Raw genomic sequence first — 24,204 nt, 5'->3', positions numbered from 1 at the left:
GGACAACTTGACGGGATGAGCACTGGATGTTATGCTATATGTTGGCAAATTGAACTCCAATAAAAGAAATGTACAAAAAGAAAGTTATATAATAAAAGGGTCAATCCAAAAACATATATTTGTAAATATTTGCATACCCAACATAGCATGTAAATATATGAAACAAATATTAACACACCTGAAGAGTAAAAAACCCGGTAATAGGAACTTCAGTACCCTGCTTTTCAATAATGTATACATCATCCAGACAGAAATTAATAAACATTGGACTTAAATGACATCAGGCCAGACGGACTTAATAGATAATTACAGAACATTCCATCCAACGGTAGCAGAATACGCATTGTTCTCAAGTGCATGTAGAACATTCTCCAGGATAGATGATACATTAGGCCACAAAACAAGTCAATAAATTTAAGAAGACTGAAATCTATCAAGCATCTTTACTGACCACAGTGGTGTGAAACTAGAAATCAATGAAAAGAAGGAAACTGGAAAATTCACAAATATGTGGAGATTAAACATGCAGCTGAATAAGCAATGGGTTAAAGAAAAAAATAAAAATAAAAAATACCTTGAGACAAATCAAAATGGAAATACAACATACCAAAACTTAAGGAATGTAGCAAAACCATTTCTAAGAGGGAAGTTTACAGCAACAAATGCCTACAACTAAGAAAAAAAGATTTCAAACAACCTAACTTTGTCTTAAGTAACCAGAAAAAAACACCCAACTATGCCCAAAGTTAGTAAAGGAAAGAAAAATCACAATGGAAATACATGAAATAGATTCTCAAAAGATAATAGAGGGGTACCTGGGTGGCTCAGTTGGTTAAGTGTCTGACTCGATATCAACTTGGGTCTTGTTCTCAGGTTCATGAGTTCAAGCACCACGTTGGGGTCCATGAAAAATAATAGAAAATATCAGTGAATCTGAGCTGGATTTTGAAAAGGTAAAACAAACTAGCTACCCTACCCAAGATAAACAAAACGGAGAGGACCCAAATAAAATTAGAAATGAAAGAGGAGGCCCTTGAATAGCCCTCTATTGAAGAGCAGCAGCCATGGCTCTGTGCTACCTTACAGCCTCAACAAGCTCCACAAAGTAAATGTGAGCAAGCTGAGACACAACCACTGCTACAGGCGCACACCAAGTTCATGTGGAACATCTGAGAAGTGTGTGGCATCACTACATACTATGGAGCTGCTCAGTCTCCAAGGACAAATGGGCCCTCAGGTTCATCAAGAAAAGGGTGGGAACATACATCCATGCCAAGAAGAGACGAGCTGAGCAACATCCTGGAAACTATAAGAAAAGTGGCAGCCAAGAAGGACTGAACCCCTCCCCTCTAAGTAATAAAGCCTTTTTTGGAACTTAAAAAAAAAAAAAAAAAAAAGGAGTGAAAGACATTACAACTAACAACACAAATACTGAGAATCATGAGACTAATAGGAACAATATTTATGAATAAAGTGGACAACCCAGAAGAAACAGATAAAATCCTAGACATATAATCTACCATAACTGAATTGTGAAGGAATAGAAAATCTGCACAGTCCAATTACTAGTAAGGAGATTGAATCAGTAGTCAAAAAAAAAATCCAATAAAGAAAAGTCCTGGACCAGATCATTTCTTTGATGAATCTACCAAATATTTAAAGAAGAATTAATACTAATCCCTCTCAAACTCTTCCAAAAAGTAGAAGAGGGAATACTTCCAAATTCATGAGGCCAGCATTACCCTGAAGTAAAACCTGACAAGAACCACATCCCTGATGAAATAGATGTAAAAATGCTCTGCAAAATATATTAGCCAACTGAATTCAACAGTATAATAGAAAGATCATACACCATGATCAAGTGGAATTTATTCCAAGGATTTGAGATGGTTCAACATCTGCAAATCAATCAATGTGGTATACCACACTGACAAAATGAAGAAAAAGCATTCAAAAAATTTGACAATTCATGATAAAAACTCTCAACAATGTGGCTATAGAGGGAACATACCTCACCTTAATATGACAACCCCAAAGATAACATCGTGAAAAGCTGAAATCATTTCCTCTAAGATCAGGAACAAGAGTGCCCACACTCTTGCCACGTTTTCTTGCCACTTTTTATTCAGCATAGGATTGGATGGCCTAACCAGAGTGCTTAGGCAAGAAAAAAGTAATCTGAATTGTAAAGGAAGAAGTAAAACTGTTTCTATTGGCAGACAACATTTTATTTAGAAAACTCTATAAGGACTTTACCAAAAAAACTTATAAATTAATTCAGTAAAGTTGCAGGATACAAAATCAATATACAAAAAAATCAGGTTTCTATACATCAATAAACTATTAGAATTTAAGAAAACAATCCCATTCACAATTGCATCAAAAAATAACTAAGGACTAAATTTAAACAAGGAGGTGAAAGATCTGTACACTAAAAACTGTAGGACATTGATGTAAGAAATAGACACAATAAATGAAAGATATTCCATGCTTATGTGCTGGAAGACTTAGTATTATTAAAATGTCCTTACTATCCAAAGCAACCTACAGTTTCAGTGCAGTCCCCATCAAAATTCAAATGGCATTTTCCCCCTCAGAACTAGAAGAAACAATCCTAAAATTCTTGTGGAACTAGAAAAGACCCCAAAGAGCAAAAGCAATTTTGAGAAAAAGAAACAAGGCAGCACACTTCCTGATTTCAAACTATGTTACAAAGCTGTAGTAACCAAAACAGCATGATATTGGGATAAAAAGACAATAGATAATAGAATAGGGAGCCCAGAAATAAAGCTGTACATATATGGTCAATTTATGGAAAAGAAGCCAAGAATATATTGTTGGGAAAGGATAGTCTCTTCAATGAGTGATGGGAAAATTGGACAGCCACATGCAAAAGAATGGAACTGAACCACTATCTACACCATACACAAAAATCAACTCAAAATAAAGACTTGAACCTTAAACCATAAAACTCCTAGAAGGAAATATAGCTGATAACCATCTTAACATTAATCTTGGCAATGATTTTTTGGATTTGATGCCAAAAACAAAGGCAACAGAAGCAAAACAAAAACCAACTGGCACATTAAACCAAAGGCTTCTGCACAGCAAAGGAACCATCAACTAAATGAAAAGGCAGCCTACGGAATGGGAGGAAATATTTGCAAATCATAAACTTGATATGGGGTTAATATCTAAAATATATAAAGAATGCATACAACTTAATAGTAAATATCAATTTGACTTTAAAATGGGTATTTTTCCAAGGAAAACATGAATGACTGACAGGTATATGAAAAGGTGCTCAATATCATTAGTCATCAGCTCAAATCAAATTCAAATAAAAACCACAATCAAATATCCTTTCATGATTATAGGATGGTTAACATGAAGAGATGAGAGATAGCAAGTGTTGGCAAGGATGTAGAGGAAATGGAACACTTGTGCACTGTTGGCTGGAATGTAAATTATGTGGCCACTGAAAAGAAAACTACCATATGACCCAGCAATCTCATTTCTGCGTAAATATCCAAAGGAAGTGAAAACAGGATATTGAAGAGGTATCTGCACTCCCATGTTTATTACAGCATTACTCACAATAGGTAAGATAAGGAGACAACTAAAGTGTCTATTAACATATGAATAAAGATTTGGTATATACATATGATGGAATATTATTCAGCCATAAGAAAAGAGGAAATCCTGCCATTTGTGACAACATGGGTGGAACTTGAGGGCATTATGCTAACTGAAGTAAGCCAGCCAGGAAAACACAAATGGCCTATGGTATCACTTATATGTGGATCTTTAAAAAAAAAAAAAAAAAAAAGAAAGAAAGAAAGAAAGAAAGAAAGAAAAAAGTAAAACTCAGAAACAGTAGAAAAGTGGTTTGCCAGGGGCTAAAGGAGGAAATAGGAAGAGGTTGGTAAAAGGGTACAAACTTTCAGCTATTAAAAAAAATATACATACTTTCAGCTATAAGGTGAATAAGGTCTGAGGATCTACTGTAAAACAGTGACTATAATTGACAACACTGTAATATATAATTCAAATTTGCTATGAGTTAAATTTCAATATTCTCACATACACATACAAATGATATATGAGGTGATAAATGTGTTAACTAGATGGGGAAAATCCTTTCACATGTATTTATATCAGATCACAAGTATATTTTATTTTAGTTTTATATGTCAACTATATCTCAATAGAGCTGAAATTAATTTTATTAAAAGAATTTTAAACATTTGAAAGCCTAAGAATTGTATATTCTGTTTATCCTCAAGTCCATTTCTTCTATTTCAAACAATTCATTATATTCCTTCAAACAGGACTCTTTTCAGTTGTTTTGACCCTTCTTTCCCATATATGATTAACTACCAAAAGGTGTCTAGTCTCAAAAAATACCAGAATCCTTTTCCATTTTGACTGGCACAGTCTTCAGTTTAGGTTTTCACATTTGGCCTGGAATATAGTAACTTCCTAGTTGGCTTCTCATTTTAATAATAAAATAGAACTGTAATTCAGTGAACATTTACTGAGTTCTTGTATACCAAGTGTTGCTTTACATAAGAATATGAGGTAGATTTAATCCATTTCCTATCAAAATTCCAATGGCATATTTCACAGAACTAGAAAAAAATTCTAAAATTACCATAAAAGATCCTGACTCGCCAAAGCAATCCCAAAATGAAAAGGCAACTTACTGAATAGGAGATGATAATTGCAGCCATACATCTGATAGGGGTCAATATCCAAAATAACCATACAACTCAACAACAAAACAAACCAATTTTAAAATGGGCAAAGGATCTGAACATTTTTCTAAAGAAGACATACAAATGGACCATAGGCACATGAAAAAATGTTCCAACATAACTAATTATTAGGGAAATGCAAATCAAAATCACAATTAGATTATCACCTCATATCTATAAGAGTGGCTATTATCAAAAAGATGGGGTGCCTGGCTGGCTCAATCAGAAGAGCATGCAACTCTTGATCTTGGGTTGTGAGTTCAAGCCTTGTGTTGGGTGTAGAGATCACTTTAATAAAGTTAAAAAAAAAAAGACAAATAACAGGTGTTGGAGAGGATATGGAAGGAAAGGAACACTTGTACATTGCTGGTAGGATTGTAAATTGGTGCAGCCAGTATGGTAAACAGTATGGAGATTCCTTAAAAACTTAAGAATTGAACTAATGTATGATCCAGCTACTCCACTACTGGGTATTTATCTGAAGAATGAGATAACACTAATTCAAAAAGATATGCGTACCTTTATGTTCACTGCAACCTTACTTACAATAGCCAATATATGGAAACAACCAATATCCAGTGACAGATGAATGGATAGAGAAGATGTGTACACACAAACACATATATATACACACTGGAATACTTCTTGGCCATAAAAAAGAATGAAATCTTGCCATTGTGAAAACATGAATAGACCTAGTGGGTATTAGACTAAGTGAAATGAGTGAGGAGAAGAAAGACAAATACTTTGTGATTTCATTTGTATGTGAAATATAAAAAAAACAAAATGAAAACAAACTCACATACAGAAAACAGTTGGTAGTTTCCAGAGGGGGTTTCTAGAGGGGTGAGTGGATGAAAGGGGTAAATTGTAGGGTGGTTGGATGGTAACTAGACTTTTGGGTGTACCACTTTTTGGTGATTTTATATAAAATAGCTTTATTAGCCATATTTTAGAGATAGGAAAACAAAGCATTAAAGTAATCATAAATCTGGTGCCAAGTCTCAAAACCATTGAGGGCGAAGGTTAAATATGGTTTTGATTTTAAAATCTATGCATATTTGTTGCAATATCTTCATAAAATATTTCACACATCATTAACTTTAAAACTGACAGTCTAGGACTAATAGTCTAGGACTTTCAAGCTGATTTTAGAATTTCTCTTCCTCAATACCTAACTGAAGGGAGAAAATAAGACAGAAAAAAGGGGAAGTAGGAAAAAATACTTCAGCAAACAAAAAAATGAAAGAACTGAAAACCAGTGATTAAGAAAAATAAGTGATACTAAGGAAGAAGGTTAATCAATACAATCTTGAGAATTTTGATGATATTTCTGTATTTTGTGGAAAAAGAGAGGGAACAAGGTGCTAAAGCAAAGTTAAAAAGCCTTGAGCTTGGAAACCTCATCTATCATTGAAGATGTTAAAAAACTCAAAAACCAAAATAGGCTATTTTCTGAAGCCCTCATGGAAATAAGGTATAATCACTCTAAATGAAGTAGACCCTAGTATAGTAACAAACCCTCAAAAGAAGGACAAGAGGTGAGATCTTCTAACAAAGATAGTATAGGACTCACCCCAGCTGTGTTGTTAGGGCAACACTTGCCCCTTCTCACCTTCAAATAAAGGAGAGAATGAGTGGTAATGTCAAACATGGATGGCCAAGATAAGGAGGGAGGGTTTTTCAGAAGAGTTCACCCTCCATTTATTAGATCAAATGTATCTAGATGAAGTTTATTATGCCTAAGATGAAAAGAAATTACATGACACTTAAACATAATGAAGCAATACAAGCAAGTATATAAAGATAGCTGAAGGTTCAATTCTAAAAGGAAACATAATCCCTGAACAACAGCAAAAAGTGACATCCAGGGAAAAAAGGTATAGATATGGAAATAAAATGAAAACCAAATCAATGCAATTACAGAAGAGAGACCATGTTATCTTTAACATGGATGAAAGAGAAATGGATGAAAATCCTCTTAATAGAGTGATGGCTTGATGGATGCAGAACCACAATAGATACGGAAGGAAAATAAGACAATTAGAATAGCTAAAAAGGCATTATCTAACTATAAAAGCAAATTTACATGCCCTACAAGCTTATGATTTACATTGCCAACATAAACTCAGGCAATAGGGACAATAAACACTCAGGCAATAAATAGGGATTTATCTTCTGATAAATCTGCGTATTGTTTAAATTCAGGATTATGAAGAAAAAATGGATGAAAATACTGCACGTTAAACTGCAAACAAATATCCTAAAGACAAAAAAGAAAAAACCCTCATGTTAGAAAACAGCAAGGTTGGAAAGAATTGTGTACTCAAGGACTAAATTGCCCTTGAAATGGTTATAGAGGTAATGGAGCAACATGCTCAAGCCTAAGGAACTCAGGAAATATTGTTAATAAGCTCTTGTAGTTTGATCCTCTTAGTTTAATTTCAAGTAAATTAAGTTTATTACTTACTATACAATGACATATAGTGTGATGTTAAAATATTAATCTGATTGGGATGCCTGGGTGGCTTAGTGGTTGAGCGTCTGCCTTCAGCTCAGGGTGTGATCCCGGAGTGCCAGGATCAAGTCCCGCATTGGGCTTCCTGCGTGGAGCCTGTTTCTCCCTTGGTCTCTGTCTGTGCCTCTCTCTGTCTCATGAATAAATAAATAAAATATTTTTAAAAATTAATCTGATATTACTGTACATAGAAAATTTTCTAGAATAATAAATAATGATAATTATTTCTGGATAGATTTTGGGAAAATTTTTAGCTTTTTATATTTTTCTGTAATGCTTAATTTTTATGAGTATTTATTATTTTGATACACAATTCTGAACAAGAGGCTTTATAGAAGTCAAAATTCAAATCATAGCCACTATTATTCAAGTTATTGCAGCATACATAAGCTAGAGTATATCTTAGAAGAACAAAGCTAAATTAAAATATCAGTGAAAAAGTAATCTTAAAAATTAACTATTAACTTCTTCTTTCAGTAATAGGCTAGATAATTTGGAACCAGCTCCCAGTGAGGACAACCAATAAATCTCTATGAAATGTTTTTAACTGATCAAAGTGCTAACAAAAAAATTATTGACAAAAATGTAGGAAAAGGCAAGAAACCAGAGAGGAAACAAGCAGTTGAAACTACTTTTGGTTGAGGCAAGGATGCCACTGGCATATCTGGCAGCCCCTCTGCCCAGGTAATTACAAAAAAGGTTCCTTGTGGCCAGATAATTTTTAAAAGACACCTCTTCCTCCAGCACTTGGCTTGTGACATAGAGCAGGGATTGTATTTCTGATCCCTTTTGCTCTCCTTAACTGGGCATCTTGGTTAAGGAGACCACTCTGTGGTCATTTGTAGAGCCCAAACGAACAACAGAGATTGAGCTGTGGTTTTGACAAATCTGCAAGGCAAAGGTGATAGAAGTCAAAGATTAGGAGTCTGATAATCCAACACATTCATTAAACTGGAACTGCAAAGGGCTATTATATGCAATAAGGGTGACCTGGAAGTAAACATCCTGTGTTCATGAATCTTGAGTGGTCCAGGGAATTGCAAACCTACAATTTGAATCAAGAAATTGGACTGGTATTGTCTGGGAGAAAGGAGAAAGACACATTCACACCAGCCCTTAAATTACTCCTACAAATACTTTTCCAAATGGCATAATCAGTAAGCAAAGATCACTGACATACAAGGAAATAAGATACCACAAATGGGAACAAATAGAAAAATACTCTCTCCAAAAACTTTTGAAATATTGGAATTATCAGCTAGAGCTAATAAAGTAACTATCTTTGGGGCAGCGCGGGTGGCTCAGCGGTTTAGCACTGCCCTTCAGCCCAGGGCCTGATTCTGGAGGCCCGGGATCGAATCCCATGTTGGGCTCTCTGCATGGAGCCTGCTTCTCCCTCTGCCTGTGTCTCTGCCTCTCTCTCTCTCTCATGAATAAGTAAAATCTTAAAAAAATAACTATCCTTGATATTTTTCTTATGAATACAAGGTTGAAATTTTTCTAGAAATAGGAAACTATATAATGTCTTAAATTTTAGAAAGTACCAAAGACAGCCTCTAAAAAGGAAAGCAAAAATTACATTAGATACAACAAAAGAAAATTAGTGAACTGGAAGAGAGGTCAGAAAAATTATCCAGAATTCAGCAGGAACAAAAGATGGAAAATACAGAGAAGCTAAGGATATAGGCAAATTAAAAGATAACAAATTCCATCATAGTTTTGTTAGAGTCCCAGAAAGAAAGGAGAGAAAGAATGTCCCAGAGGCAGTATTTGAAGAGAGAATGGTTGAAAAGTTTCCAGAACTGATGAAGGACCCAACCCAGATTCCAGAAGTTTAACAAATCCAAAGTAGAGCAAATAAAAATAGTCTCATCTATAAACAGCACAAAGAACTGCAGAAAGTCCACGACAAGAGGAAAAAAGTTTAGAGGAATAACATTTAAGATTGCTAAGTCATTAGTCAGTGGAAGCCAGAAAACATTGCAATGGTATTGTCAGTGTGCTGAAAGAAAACCACTCCCACTCTAGAATTATACATTCAGTAAAAGTGATAAGACATTGAACATATTAAGATGAAATGGATATTTCATATATATTAAAACAGTTTACCACCAACAGACTTTCAGTAATGGAAATTTAAAGGATGTACTTCAGATAGAAAAATGATTCAGGCAGACGTGCTAAGATTCAAGAAGAGATGCAGGGTGAGAAAAGAGGCAACTATTTGAGTAAACTAAATAAAAATTGATTGTATAAAACAATAATAATGACCTGAGTGGGTATTAAAGGAGGTAAAATTAAAATACACAGCAACTATATTTGCAATGTTATATATGGAGTTAATGTGTTCCAAAAGTTACTGCCTTATTCAAGAGGAAGGTAAAGTAATAGTTAACATTAGACTTGGAGATTTTAATGGCCCATGTTGTAGTTTTTTAAGATAATTTTTTAAAAAATATTTTATTTATTTATTCATGATAGACATACAGAGAGAGAGGCAGAGACACAGGCAAAGGGAGAAGCAGGCTCCATGCAGGGAGCCCAACGCAGGACTTGATCCCAGGACTCCAGAATCGTGCCCTGGGCCAAAGGCAGGTGCGCTAAACAGCTAAGCCACCCAGGGATCCCCTCATGTTGTAGTTTTTAAGATAACCAATAAAAATAGGATACAATCACATAAATTAGAAGAAAAAAAGGCATGATAAAAATCCAAACAAAGGCATAGAAGGAGAGGAAAAGAAACAAAGAACAGATAGTACACAGAAAAAGTATAGACAACATGGTAAAATTTAAACCCAAATGTAGCAATTATTATGTTAAATGTAAATGGACAGAATATTACAGTTAAAAGATAAATATGTCAGGCTAGCTAAGAAAACAACATTCTATTGTATGCTATTTATAATAGGCCCATCTGAAGCATGAGGGCACAGAGAGGTTCAAAATTTAAAAGATGGAAAAAAGCATGTCATGCAAATACCAAAAGGAAGATGATGTAACTATATCAGGTAAAACATACTTTAGGACGAAAGTTATTAGAGGAAAAAAAGGGCCATTTCATAGTTTAAAAAGATTAAATTCACCAGGAAAATAGTGAATTTTAATTGTATATAAATGTATTTGACCTAAAATTATATAATGCAAAAATGGAGAAAACTACAAGAATAGACACTATGGGAGATATTAACATGGTTCTTAGTACTGATGGAATAAACCAAAAAGCAAGGGGGAGAATATAAGATTTGAACTACATGCTTTCTAGACTTGACCTACTGAAATGTTTAGAGCACAGTCCCTAAGGGATGGAGAATATGAATTCTTTTCAAATTTGACCAAATGGTTGAATGAGCTAGATCTCAAGAAATTAGAAAAATGAACAGCAAAATAAAATTTAAAAAATAGAAGGAATTTAAAAAGACAAACCTGTTAAATAGAAAACAAATAGAGTCTCAAAAAAACTAGGTGATTCATTGAAAAGGCTAATAAATTGACAAATCTCTAGTGAAACCAGTTAAGAGAAAAAGGCATAATTTACCAGTATTAAAATCAAAAGGAGTTATCACTATAATGTAAACACTAAGAGAGGATATTGTGAATACTTTTAGGTCAGTATTATTAAATTTTAGATGAAATAAAAAATTCCAAGAAAAATATAACTTACCCAACTTATCCATGATGTAGAGAACTTGTCTGTGAAGTAAGAACTAGTCCTATGACTATTACAGAAACAGAATCAATGATTTTTTAAAAATCTTCTCATGAAAAAATTATAGACCCAGTTGACTTTACTGGTGAACTCTACCAAAAATTTAAGGAGAAAGTAATTTCAATATTTAATTCTTCCAGTTAATAGATCATAGTCCCCAACTTAAAGGTTAGTGTAACTGATAACAAGGACAACTTAAAGGTTAGTGTAACTGATAACAAGGACAGTACAAAAAAGAGAATCTCAATTACAAACATAGTTGCAAAAGTCCTAGACAAAAATATTGACAATCTAAATCCAGTAATAGTTTAAAAGACAACATGATCTGTCCAAGTTGGATTTATACCAAGAATGCAAGGTTGTCTGGTATTGGAAAATTGATCAATAAAATTACCATATTAATGAACTAAAAGGGGAAAATCATAATAATTTCTATACATGTTAAACATGTCTGATAAAATTCACCTATTCATGAAAAAGATAAATTTAGTGATCCAAGAAGAGAATTTCCTTAGCCTAATAAAGGTGTCTAAAGAACAAAAAACAATAGACATTATACTTAATGGCAAAAATATTAATTTGAGGAAAATGCCTGTCACCAACTTTTTTTTAACATTGTACTAAATTAAATGTTCTAGTCAACTCCATAAGGCAAGAAAAATGTATACAAGGCAAAGGCATGGAAAAGCGATAAACATAACTTGTTTGCAGAGGATACACTTTTCTACATAGAAAATGCAAAAGAATATACAGAGATCTTATTTTATCAGTTTTAAGACACATTAAAATTATTTTAACATCGCTGTAATTGGACTGCATCTTTCAATAAATGAAGAATCATAATTAAGTTGGAAGCCTGTCTTAGTCTGGGCTGCTGTACCAAAACACCACAGACTGGGGTGGCTTATGAACAATAAACACCTATTTCTCACAGTTCTGGAAGCTGTATGTCCATGATCGTGGTACCAACGTGGGCACATTCTGGTGGAAGTCCTTTTCCCAGCTCATAACTGGCATCTTCATGCTGTGTCCTCACATGTGGAGAGGGCAAGAGGTCTCGGTGAGGTCTCTTTTATAAGAAGTCTGATCATAAATGCAAAGGCTCCTCCCTCATGACCTGAGCCCCTTCCAAAGGCCTCACTTCCTAACACCATCCTAATACTCACCTTCCTAATACCATCTCTGGGGGTTAAGATTGCAACATATGAATTTGGAGGCAGCACAAATATTCAAGCCATAGCACCTTCTTAATAGCATACATATGGCATATCTTATAATGGTATGATACAGTATGGTATATGGATGGTGTAGTAGGCATACCAAAATACAGTAAATAGTTAGAATTTAGAGTTTAACAAGATTTTTGCAGTCCATACACAAAAAACTCATATTTAAGTGTACCAACAAAAAATAGCAAATGAATTTAAAGAATTGTAGATATAGTATTAAGGTTATAAAAATGTTTAGAGGGGTGCCTGGGTGGCTCAATTAAGTGTCTGTCAGGTCATGATCTCAGGGTCCTGGGATTAAGCCCCGCATTGGGCTACCTGCTTAGCAGGGAGTCTGCTTCTCCCTTTCCTTCTACCTCTCCCCCCTGCTTGTGTGCTCTCTCTCTCTCTCAGAGAAATCTTTTTAAAAAGTGTTATTTAGAGATACATATTGGAAGTATTTACAATAGGAATCAAATGTCACCAAAGCAGAATTCCTCCTTTAAAGTATTTTAAAGGAAAAATATAAAGCAAATACAGTAAAATATTAATTACTATTAAATCTTGGTGATGGACATATGAGGGTTCAAACTATTCTCTTTGATTTCATATATATTTAGAAATAATGTTTAAAACTTTGTGAAATGACAAAATCCTTAAATGAAGAAATATATTATGCTCTTAGATTAAAAAGTCAATATTGTAAAGAGGTCTATTCTATTCCATGCATTCCCATTAAACAATTCCAATAGGGTTTTTTTTTTTAATGGAATTGATAAATTGCTTCCAAAATTTACATGCAATTTCAAAGAATCAAGAATAGCCAATATTCTCTTAAGAAAAATAATGAGGTATGAGGACTGTTTTACCAGATACCAAAGTTAAATAGAATGAAGACTTAAGAAAAATTAGTAAGTACTGGCAATGTAGTACTGGCACAGAGACTAACAAGTAATCCAGTGGCACAGAATAGACTGCTCAGGGGTAGCAGCTCTGGAACGGCAGGATGAGGACAGGGGTATCTCTCAGAGCGGCATCTATTCAACTAGTCAAAATCAGTAAAGGCAATTATTCAACATGTATAGAGATTGACCAAAAGACTTAAACAAACTGAGAAGCATTAATTCACCAAAACCTGATGAATTTTGGTAAGAATAATGGAAGGTGGGAGGCCGTTGCACTGGAGAACTATGTACCTTATACCCCCTTCCCTAAATCTGCCTTATTAGAAAGACCTGTTCCATTTGGGGTATAGGCAGAATTGATATATCAAATCTCACTCTTGCGCTCTCTCACACACAGTTTTGTACCCTACGACTAAAAAAATTTTTTTATTCTATATTGAACACACTTTAAAAATCAATCCTGCATTTGACCAACAGAGCAAACCTTAATTTTTAAAAGTAGCTTTATTTTTTTTAAAAAAAGGTTTATCTAGTCCATATTCTCAGGTCATAATCCAAAAAATACGATAGTAGTAAACGATTTTTAAATGCCAAATAAACCCTTAACTATTAGAAAATTGGTCTCCCTTGGATGAAGGAGAAAATAAAAGCAAATTAATCTTGAAAGTAATGAGAAAGAGAATATTTTATGCCAAAATACACGGGGCACAGTTAAGGCTATAATCAGGAGAAAATAATGGAATCTAGCACTTTTAATTAAGAAATTAAGAAAAGGGGGAATCCCTGGGTGGCTCAGCGGTTTAGCGCGTGCCTTCGGCTCAGGGTGTGATCCTGGAGTCTCACGTTGGGCTCCCTGCATGGAGCCTGCTTCTCCCTCTGCCTGTGTCTCTGCCTCTCTCTGTGTGTCTCATGAATAAATAAAATCTTAAAAAAAAAAAAAAAAGGAATTAAAACAAAATTAAAAAGGCGTAAGGTTTAAGTTAATGACAAATATTTTTTAAATCAACAGGAAAAAAAAATAGAAAGGCTATATAAATCTCATTGTAATTTGAAAGTGCCAATAAAATTGAAATACCCCTTGAGAAAAACTAATTAAAGGAAGCAAGAGCAATGGTTTGTTATTTAACGTTATGTAACTATCCCTCGGCAAGATGATGTTGGCCCTCACTTTTGCCATTTATAAAAAACCCAAAACCCAAACTCAGAGGAATAACTAATAACCACGTTTTATCCAGAATAGAAAGCATGATAGAGAAGGTATTCCAATATTCTTTCATATCCAGAAAGAAACCAAATTAAAAAAAAAGACAAAATATTTAATAGGCATTTTTTTACAATTGCAGTACAAATTATCACTTCAAATAAACATCACAGGGTTTTAATTGCTAGTCAGCCAATAAATAATTTTTGTAGCTTTCTGATAAAATTATTATAAAGCAAACATTTTTAATGCATTACTTTGCTTGTACTTCTACATCTGGAGAATTCCATCGTGTCTTGAAATTCAACAACTTTTAACTTTTACAGGAATTGCTTGAGCAGATGTCCTAATTTCAGTCATTTATTGGAACAAATTTTTTAAAATAGGCAAGAAGTCGGAGATTTTGTTGTTAAAGGGAATATAATTGGGGTCCTAGAGACAATGTTGAATTGTAAAGCTGTGTGCCTCAAATTCTCCACAGTGAACTGTATGTCCTGTCTTACAGAATGGTAATGAAAGAAATTGCAAGTAGGGTGGGGGTCTGGGGAGGGGGGGGCACACAGAAAAACCAAAAATAAAAAACCCACAGAATGGAATCCCCAGTATGGCAGCTGCTCATTGTCCAGAATATTTAACCAACTCTGCTGCTAACCTAGGAAACTTGCCAACTCAGTAAAGCTCTGATCAAGAAATTAAATAAGGCAATTTCAATCGGCTTTTTAAAGAGTATATTGGTGTGTGAAACTTACATATGATCCTCTCAAAATCCAGTCTAGGAGTTTACTAAATATGAACATCCCCACTCAAATATTTGTTCGATTCTTTATCTTAAACTACTTTGAATTCTTATTGTGATCTGCCCTCCGAGGTCAACACAATTCTGTATTAATACTTAATGTCAAAAAAAAAAATACTTAATGTCAGATTCTTAAGAGCTACCTGTGTGATGAGCACCTTTCTTAATTAAACTTCCATTCACTATCCCATTTGTTGGCTATTTGCATCTAGAACAAAGAAGAAACCTGAAAATTAGGCCTATTTCCAGCTTTGCAAGCAACTGTTGTGTTATACATATCTACTTTCAAATTCACTTCCTTTTTGGTGGGAAAAAGAAGTGACAGAGGAAAGAACATTTGAATTATGAAATCTCTGATTCCATTCCCAATTGAACCCTCAATAGCAATGTGAATCCTGGCAAATTATTTAACTTCTCCAAGCCGTTTACCCATCTTGCATTCTTTCTTCTGCTAACTCTTCAAGAATGATGTTGTTTACTCATGTTTGTTAGAGAGGTAAACAGGATATAAAGTCCTTACTTACAGAAAGGATCCTCATCAGCTAAGGCCATCAACTCCATCTTTTTAAGACTGGTTGACTACATATGTTCATCCCTGTGGGTCACTAATATCTTTTTATCAGTTTTCAAATGAAATGTGATACATGTTGTGGTTTTTTTTGAGTGCCAGATTTTAATAATCTGCAGTATATCTTAACAGTGGCAAGGAGAAATAATTCTGAAATCCCAGAGGTAAAAAGAGAGTGGTATCCTGCCCAGGCAGGATGATGACTGTCACCCTAACCATTAGCATTTAGTGCAGGAATTCTCTGGTCACATTATGGATAATACAGAGTTGCTGCTATATGATTCTATGACACTAAAAACTAAATATGGTATGTGGCAAACTAAGATTTCACCAGTGGATTTCTTGTTGGCAAAAATATAGTATCTGCTTCAAATGGATTCTAGGCCTTACAACATTATTCTTAAAATGTAAAATCACATGGTGACGTCTTTCTAAAGGACCAACGAGGCAAGAAGTGGTGTTGCAAATGTATAGAAAAATGTATAGACAAAAAAATGAACCTAGTAAACAGATAAACAAACTCAAAACTGCTGCCTTGGAATTTCCTATATACAGAGGCAGGTGATACTTTCCATCCTGAGCCAGGCAGACCAGGCTAAATTAAATATTCTTCATAATGTAACAATAAGGACAGTATTACGTGCCAGTAAGAATTTTCACGGTTTGTGCTTATACTCAGTAGGGAATGTAAGGGGAGAAAGAAGCCATGAGGTTTCCTTTAATAGGAAAGAGCCAGTATATAAAAACTGGTTTAACTAGTACACCATGGTTCAAGGCTGCAGCATTTTATGGGGCATGCAGTAGCTAAGATGTGGTGTAGGTAGGAGTCTCTAGCCAGCTTAAGCTCCGGTTAAGCTAAGAGTATATGCTTCAGAACCAAAACAGCGTATGACACCATCTCCCACGTAACCAAGGTTACTATACATGTACATAAATACAAGGGCTCACGGGAATGTACAGTCAAGTCATTTGGTTGATCTGTTTGCTGTTTTCAACTCTGGCTTTGTTTTTTAACCTGGTGTCACAGTAGGCCAGGTACAGCTCTTAATGGTCCCAACCATCTTTCAAGTTTACACATCAACCTTCAGGTGGATCACCAAAAAGTGATACCAAATCTGCAAAATACAAACAAAATTCTAAAAAGAACACCGCATACACACATAAATTGAAAAACCATTTAAAAATCCAACGAGAGAGAGAGAATTTCGTGGACATTATCAGCCAGATTCCCTTTCCCCAAATCCATACCTCGAATCTAAGCAGAGGCTTCTCATGCCCCTGCAAGGAAATGGAAATGCACGAGCCTGGAATAAAACATATCGTGGTGACTGAATGATCATCTATTGACTAAGAGACACCATGTCTGTAAACTACACAAGAGTGACAGAAGTACAGATTTTTTTTTTCAGTGTGCCTTTAAACAGAGGTCTCTTTCCATGGAGAGGGAGCGGGGTGAGGCTTGGGGCTTCTCCCCAAGAAGGCCGAGAGATGCCTGAGGGCAGAAGGCACACGTTCTGCACGAGAGTGGCTTTCCAAGCATCCCCCTCATGTTTTTGCCAGTGGGTCAAACACCTGCAGCACGGTCCTCTTGTCCTTGTCACTGACTGCCATCCAGCCGGTGAAATCTTTCTGTCCGTGCTCCAGGGGCAGCTCCGAGGCCGGCGAGGCAGCAACTTGCAGTGGGTGCAGTGGGGCCGTGTGTGCTCTTTCCAGGCCCTGAGCCCCCGAGTCCAGTGGGTCAGAGCTCTTGGAAAGCCAGGTATTCTTCAAAAGGCTAGGGTGATGGAGAAGGCTCCAGAAGGGATCCTGATAGTCACCCAGAAGGGAGGCTGCCTCTGCCTGGGTCTCCCTGGGGCCCTCAGTTTCGGGGCTTGTGGCAGAGGAAGCACTGAGGCTGGCAAGTGGCGGCACAAGTGCACCCTGGTCGGGCAGGTGTGCAGGGGGCCAGTCGCTGCTTGGGGTGCTGCAGGTGAGGGCCTGGAGGAGCTGGCTGTTGCTCTGCAGCACCTGCAGGTGGAAGGCTGCGGGTGCCGATTTCTTCCTCCTCCTCGGGGGGGCCTGGGGTGCGGGAGGTGGCACCTCCAGGGGGGGCGGCAGGGCGGCTCCTGCCATGGGAGGGGCCTCTTCTGGTGCGGGCTTCCTCTCGGCACCCTTCCCAGGCTGAAGTGTCCTCGGTTTGGGAACAGGAGGGGTTGCTAGAGGAGGGGCGTCAAGGCTGGTCTCTGGGGGCCCAATCGTGAAATGGACCGTCTGCTGCCCAAACTGTCCTTCTGGTGACTCCGGCTAGGGAAAGGCAGGACAGAGAGCCTAAGTCAATCAGAAGCTGGCACTGGGGTGGGGGAGCGGGAGTCAGCACCCAGACAGTGTCAGCAGGGTAGCAGAGATGGGTCAAAGCTGACATCCAGCAAATTCGAGAGTTGAGAATATCTGGGGTGCGAGAGGGTGAGCAGGAAGGAGAGGGCACAGGAGGGACACCCGTCTATCAAGTACCAGTAGGTCCAATGAAATAGGAGCAGAAACTTTAAAATCAGGGCCACACAGCGAATTTTCTGAAACAAGTCTTTTCTTTGTTACCTTAGGAAATGCAGTTATGCTCTCCCTTTATTAAAAGTGAACCTCTGAAAACCATCTTCTCGGAGGCCACAGCTTGGAAAATACAGTGTGTACCATGCCGGGAGGGGGGAACTTATGTTGTTGGGGCATGAAGCTAATTGAATCCCTGATGGATCAGCGTGCTCCTTAAATCGTTGATATTTGAAATTACTAGACGGCAAATTTCACCCAGGAATGTCACCTCCTTGGTTCCGACCCAACACTATCAACAAAACCACCACGCGGTGCAAAAGGGAGCTTTTGTACTGAGGGAACCATTAGTATCTTAAAGCATCAGCATCTCAGCATTTCCTCGGGTTCTTTGGAAAACAAACTGCAGAAACCATCCCTTCTCCACCAGCCTTTCACCGAAACTCTTGTGCGGTGGCTGGGAAAATAAATCAATTTCTGCCCAGCTTTTAGAAGAAAAGATGGAGCAGGCACAGGGAAAAGGAGGAGGAAAGGGGTCTGCTTTGCAAGGAGGCGTGGCAGACGGACAGACGCGAGTCTGCCCCCCAAGTGGGGCAGGGGATGCAGAAAACACAGAGCAAGCGCCAAAGCCACACCGCACACTTCCTACGGCTGGGAAACGGCAGTCACTGCAGGGCCAGCCAAGCCATTACCGACGGTCCCGTTACGAGAACACCGAGATCAAACGGAAGATCCAGATGTCTCTATAGGTGCCAGTCTTTGGGCTGCTACTGTCCTGACAAACTCATGTCTTTGAAGCAGCAAGCAAGGCTGAGAAGCTTGAGAGGGAGAGCAAAAAACAATCTGCAAGAAAAGTGGCAAGAGAAGCTGTCGAAACCCCAGCATCGGAGGAGGCCGCACCAGAGCTTGTCCACACCACGGTGCATCTACACGGCTAATCCGGGAACTGGTGGTTGTTTTTCCAGTGCATGTGAAATTCTGCACGCGGGCAAACGTGCACATGACACGGAGTTTCGCAGATGGGGAATTCCGGAGCACTTGGAGGAGAGCCTCCCACAGTGACTCCTCTTGGGGGCTCGGATAGAACATTTAGGAAGCGTGATACCTCCAAAGCTGTTTCATCGCAAGGAGAAACCCCCGTTTTTTCTGCTCAGCTAGAGCCAAAGACGCGGTGGGGATGTGGAGGAGGAAGCGGTGGCCAAGCAGCTTCCTCCAGGATGGGGCCGGGTCTGCGCCTCCTCTAGCCAGACACGGGAGCACCTCGGGAGGAAGAGGTTCTGCTGCAGCTTCTTACCTTGCCCGTCCTCCGCAAGGTTGGCTTCTTGATGGCAGGAACTCTGGGTGCAGGCCGACGGGGCAGCAGCGGGGCCGCCCCCGCAGGGGGCTCTGGTTTGGAAGGCCCTTGGTCCCTCAGGGCCGGGGCGTTTAGGGCTTCGCCTGGGGTGCCTGAAACACACAGCGGTACGGCTGAAGCGGGCAGGACAGGGCAATCCGCTGCATGAGCTCATCTTTACACAGTCTACACGCTAAGGAGTAACGTGTTAAGGAAATGGATTTCCTTTTTTTCTAAAAAAAAAAAAAACCCCAACCTTCTGAGTGCTGTCAAGACCAACCAGCTAGGTTTAGCCCCCAGCATCTCATGTTCACTTTCTCAACAGGGATGTTCTTCATGGGGGATTGGTGAGGCCCAGACATCATATGCAAAAGTTTTATGTCTGTGCATTTCTCTGGGGAGGTTATCTGAAATTTCTCAAAATCTCAGCTAAGGGGGCGCTCAAGGGTTGAGTGTCCGCCTTTGGCTCAGGGTGTGATCCCAGAGTTCTGGGTTCGAGTTCCACACTAGGCTCCTCGCGGGGAGCCTGCTTTTCTCCCTCTATGTCTCTGCCTCTCTTTATCTCTCATGAATAAATAAAATCCTATAAAAAAAGATTCTCTCCCACCCTCTCCCCCACCACTCTCTCTATAAATAATAAATAAATAAGTGGAATTATATAATATATAACCTTTTGTGTTTATCTTCTTTTACTCAGCATATTATCAAAGTTCACTTGTGATAAAGCATATATAGGAGTAGTTCTTTTTTATGGCTGAATAATACTCTGTTTTATGATTACATTACATTGTATCCTTCTATCAGCTGGTGGTCACGTGGGTGGTTTCAGCCACACAATTTTATTTTTTTAAATAAAAACAGAAACCACTCACGATAGTGTTATCCTACAACAGTGTTTCCTGACCTCTTAATTCATGCCCTCCTTCAAAGTTACTTGGGATTCCAAGTAAGTTATATATCTTGCCTAAAAGCAAATAGACAGCAAGTGATTGGCTACGGTGTTTCAGAGGGCATGATCTCTTCTCTCCAAAAGAGATACTTGTACAAAATCAATACAAAAAAATCCCCTCAAAAATATTAGCACCAGCAATTTTGAATGTGATTATGATTAATATGATTAACATGGGTAAAGTGAAATAACAGCACCAAAAAATTAACAGGTAGTATGGTGAGGAAGAGGTCCCTGCCTGACAGTAAAGAATTTATATTTGCTGCTGATTTCAAAAGTAGCTTTTGTGCCTAAAATAGGGAGGTGTCCCAAATTACCTCTTTTTATGGAGCTGGCAAAATGAGTTAGTGCCTGGAGCATTATTATCCTTTTCTAAAATTCATTTTTGTTTATTTCCATCTCTCCCTTAAAGCACTTCTTGGTAATCTTGGGGCTACTTCTATATACTTACTGAATTTTAAATATGTAATTTCAAATGGACAATAACATATTAGTGGAAGTTTATAAAGTGTTGCTAAAGGGTGTTTCCACTTTAATACTGCCTGCAGGGGAGAAAAAGTTACTTTCATTCGAGGCCCCTTCTAGTAGGAAGATGCATAGAAAAGACCAGAAGGGAAGTCCCAGCAGAACGCTCACCTCCTCTGGCTTCTAGGAGACATCGGATGGCTGCTTCTGCCTCCTGGGCATTGGTAGTTTTGATCTGCTTGACATTATAGGGTTTACTTATCCCCATCCTGGCTTTGGGCTTCAGCACAGAATCAAGAAGAAAGGCATTATTAACACAGGCAGGAAAACAGGCTCACCTGGTGCGCTCCCTGCCTACTGATCAGCTTGCAAGCCTGAGGTGCATGGCGCTCCTTCAGACGGCAGTTAAACACAAACTCCAACACAGAGCGCATCCCTCAAGCCTCCTTTCCCCAGAAGCACGCTCATAGCAAGAAGACGAATGCAATAATTCAGAGCTGACAAGCCTCCTCTCCCAAACTGGGTGGTTACAGGTCTTTGTAAAGTGGATAAATCACTATCTATTTCATTAATCAGGCAAAAGCAGAAAGCCTCATCAGAAGCCACTTTTCCCACAGCTCAACAGTTACTAAAACACCTTCCACTTTTTTCTCAAATGTGCTTTTTCTACCTCTTCATCTTTCTACCTCTGAACCCAAACCTTGGGGTTGCCGATGACCTGCCATCAACCACTGAGGCCTGGTCATCCCTTCTCCTGCTGTCACGCATGACATCTGCCCTAGCCTCCTGGGACGGTTTGCCTCCACCCAGCACCCCGGCTTCACCTCCCTCACCTCCATTCCACCAAGCACCACCTCCCGTCTTCCTCAGCGGCTCATTGCCATCCTCTGGAACTTTCTACTTCTACAAGCCTCCCTGACTGTGGTTATTACTACTGTTCCACAACCGTGCTAAATTATTTAGGGCCTGTTACCCCTCTTCTTTTTAGCCTCTTCTTTCAAGACGACTGATCTGAATTTCTCCTACTTTGCCTTCTATTGAGCACTGCTCTGCACACCAAGGTCAAAGGTGCGCATCAGAAAGCAGCAGATGAGTGTGGAAACCAGCAGTCCCACCCTGCAGGGACACATGGGATTTTTCACCAAATAGGATTTTCTAACACTCTGTACAACTATGTAGAAACTCTCTAAGACCTGCTCCTGAGTTCTGGGTTTGAGACAGAGCTGGCAGGTAGGCAGGCAGAAAGTAAAGAGATGTAAGTCTATGTGCTTGCTGAGAAGAGGCAATCCCAGGGATCCCTGGGTGGCTCAGTGGTTTGGTGCCTGTCTTGGGCCCAGGGCGTGATCCTGGGGTCCCAGGATCGAGTCCCGTGTTGGGCTCCCTGCATGGAGCCTGCTTCTCCCTCTGCCTGTGTCTCTGCCTCTCTCTCTCTCTCTCATGAATAAATAAATAAAATCTTTTTTTTTTTTTTAATAAATAAAATCTTAAAAAAAAAAAAAAGTGGCAATCCCACACAATCTTAGGGGCTGAAGATGAACCATGGGGCAGATCCTTTGGGTTTGAAATGCCGGCCCATTTTGCTTTGAGGCCAAACTCAGAAGAACTCACTGCTTCCTGAGGTGCTCCTGGCAGAAGCTTTGCCGTCTGCAAAATCGAGTACTGCCCGTGGGTGCCGGAGGAGATGGACACGTCCGAAGCCGACTTTTTCACCATTAAACCAGCTGGGAAAACCAACAAGGGCAGAGTCTCAATCTCAGCGAAGTCACCGGCTGCTTTGAGGCCAATTCCCAGCCAGCCAAGAGCCAGGCCAACCACAGATGCATTTAGGGGCTCAGCCCGTGCATGGCAGGTGGGCATTCACAGGGTTGATATTAAATTTCTCTTTTGATTCTCAAACAGTTTGTGCCTATTCTCTGGGAAGGATTATTTGCATGCAAACTTTAATCTAACAGCCTGGGGGGATTTAAATCTGATACAAAAATCAATTTATTTTTAAGTGGTTTAAAATACACTACTGTTATTAGGAGCCAATTTTAAAAGTGGTTTGTAGGCAAAATCTAAAAAATCCCAAAGCAGGGAAATAAGTGATATTAAATTAAACTTATAGTCATTAAGAAATCATATTTTAGAACATTTAGGGGCACTTGGGCAGTGCAGTTGGTTAAGTGTTTGACTCTTGGTTTCAGCTCAGATCATGATCTCAGGGTCATGAGATCGAGCCCCACATTGGCTTTGCGTTCAATGAGGAGTCTGCTTGGGACTTTCTCTCCCTGCCCCTTCCCCCACTTGCATGTATTCTCTTTCTCTCTCAAAATAAATAAACTTAGGGCAGCCTGGTTGCTCAGCTGTTTAGCGCCGCCTTCAGCCCAGGGCATGATTCTGGAGACCTGGGATCGAGTCCCATTGTCGGGCTCCTGCATGGAGCCTGCTTCTCCCTCTGCCTGTGTCTCTGCCTCTTTCTCTGTGTTTGTCATGAATAAATAAATAAAATCTTTAAAAAAAAATCTAAAAAATAAAGGAATATTTAATGACACAGACATTAGATGAAAGACAAATGATCAAAGAGTCTGGATACCAGTTTTGTAAAAACTAAATAGCCATGTGTAGCTACAGATGTATGCAATTAGAAAAAGGCTAGAAGTCTCGTGGTTAACAATTGTTATTTGTAGACAGTCAAGTGAATTTAAACATCTCATTTTCTATATTTATCTGTTTTTGCAAATTTCCACAATATGATGTAAAATTTACTTTTTATTTACTTATCATTTTGTTCTCTGGGTGTTAACTCAGAAAAGCAAAGAATATGCTTAAAAAGTCACGTGCTTCCAGCCTGCCAACAATTGCTCTTGTGACGTAAGCCAAGAGGAGCCCAACTGGGAAGTAAAGCCTGAGGGAAAGATCTCTGTGTCTGACTGCACTTTTAGGGTGGAGGGAGGAGTGAACAGAAGAGGTAAAACAGAAAGTACTAGACTCTCTCTGAGATCAACACAAAAAGGAGCCTGAGGAGGGGAAGGCGGGGGACCCAGAGGCGGGTGTCGAGTGGCAGGAAATGGGTGGTTATTCCCAGCAGGCACGGTGGCAAGCCCAAAGCAGCAAAGTCTTACTTGGAGGGGGGGGTCTCTGCGGTGGGTGAGGTGGCCGAGGCCTAGTGGGAACCGACAAAGACCTGCTTGGAGAACGGTGCCGGAAATCCCCAACTGCTTCCAGCTCCTGCTTTAGCTCCACCAGGTCAGCGTCATCTGGAGGACATGGTGGAAGGTGAGTGACGTGGGAGG

The 24,204-nt window shown here is 38.7% G+C and overlaps 1 protein-coding gene across 2 annotated transcripts in view; it reads right to left on the bottom strand.

The window, feature by feature from the left end:
• Positions 1-14,389: 14,389 nt before the first annotated feature.
• Positions 14,390-24,204, bottom strand: part of SYNJ2 (synaptojanin 2) — a 98,534-nt gene continuing 88,719 nt past the window's right edge. The window contains exons 23-27 of one of the 2 annotated variants that reach the window (XM_025422626.3): positions 24,034-24,168; positions 22,538-22,650; positions 21,101-21,209; positions 19,477-19,628; positions 14,390-17,942 (exon numbers count right to left, since the gene is read on the bottom strand). In XM_025422626.3, the coding sequence (XP_025278411.1) occupies positions 17,205-17,942; positions 19,477-19,628; positions 21,101-21,209; positions 22,538-22,650; positions 24,034-24,168 (1,247 nt within the window). In that variant the 3' untranslated portion in view covers positions 14,390-17,204. The remainder of the gene's footprint in view (positions 17,943-19,476; positions 19,629-21,100; positions 21,210-22,537; positions 22,651-24,033; positions 24,169-24,204) is intronic. The other variant, XM_025422628.3, reaches the window with a different exon arrangement.

This window comes from Canis lupus, chromosome 1 (genome assembly GCF_003254725.2).
Source record: "Canis lupus dingo isolate Sandy chromosome 1, ASM325472v2, whole genome shotgun sequence".
In the NCBI taxonomy this organism is placed as follows: domain Eukaryota; kingdom Metazoa; phylum Chordata; class Mammalia; order Carnivora; family Canidae; genus Canis; species Canis lupus.
The sequence above is the reverse complement of the archived record's forward strand: the minus strand, read 5'-3'. Positions and strand labels throughout refer to the sequence as shown.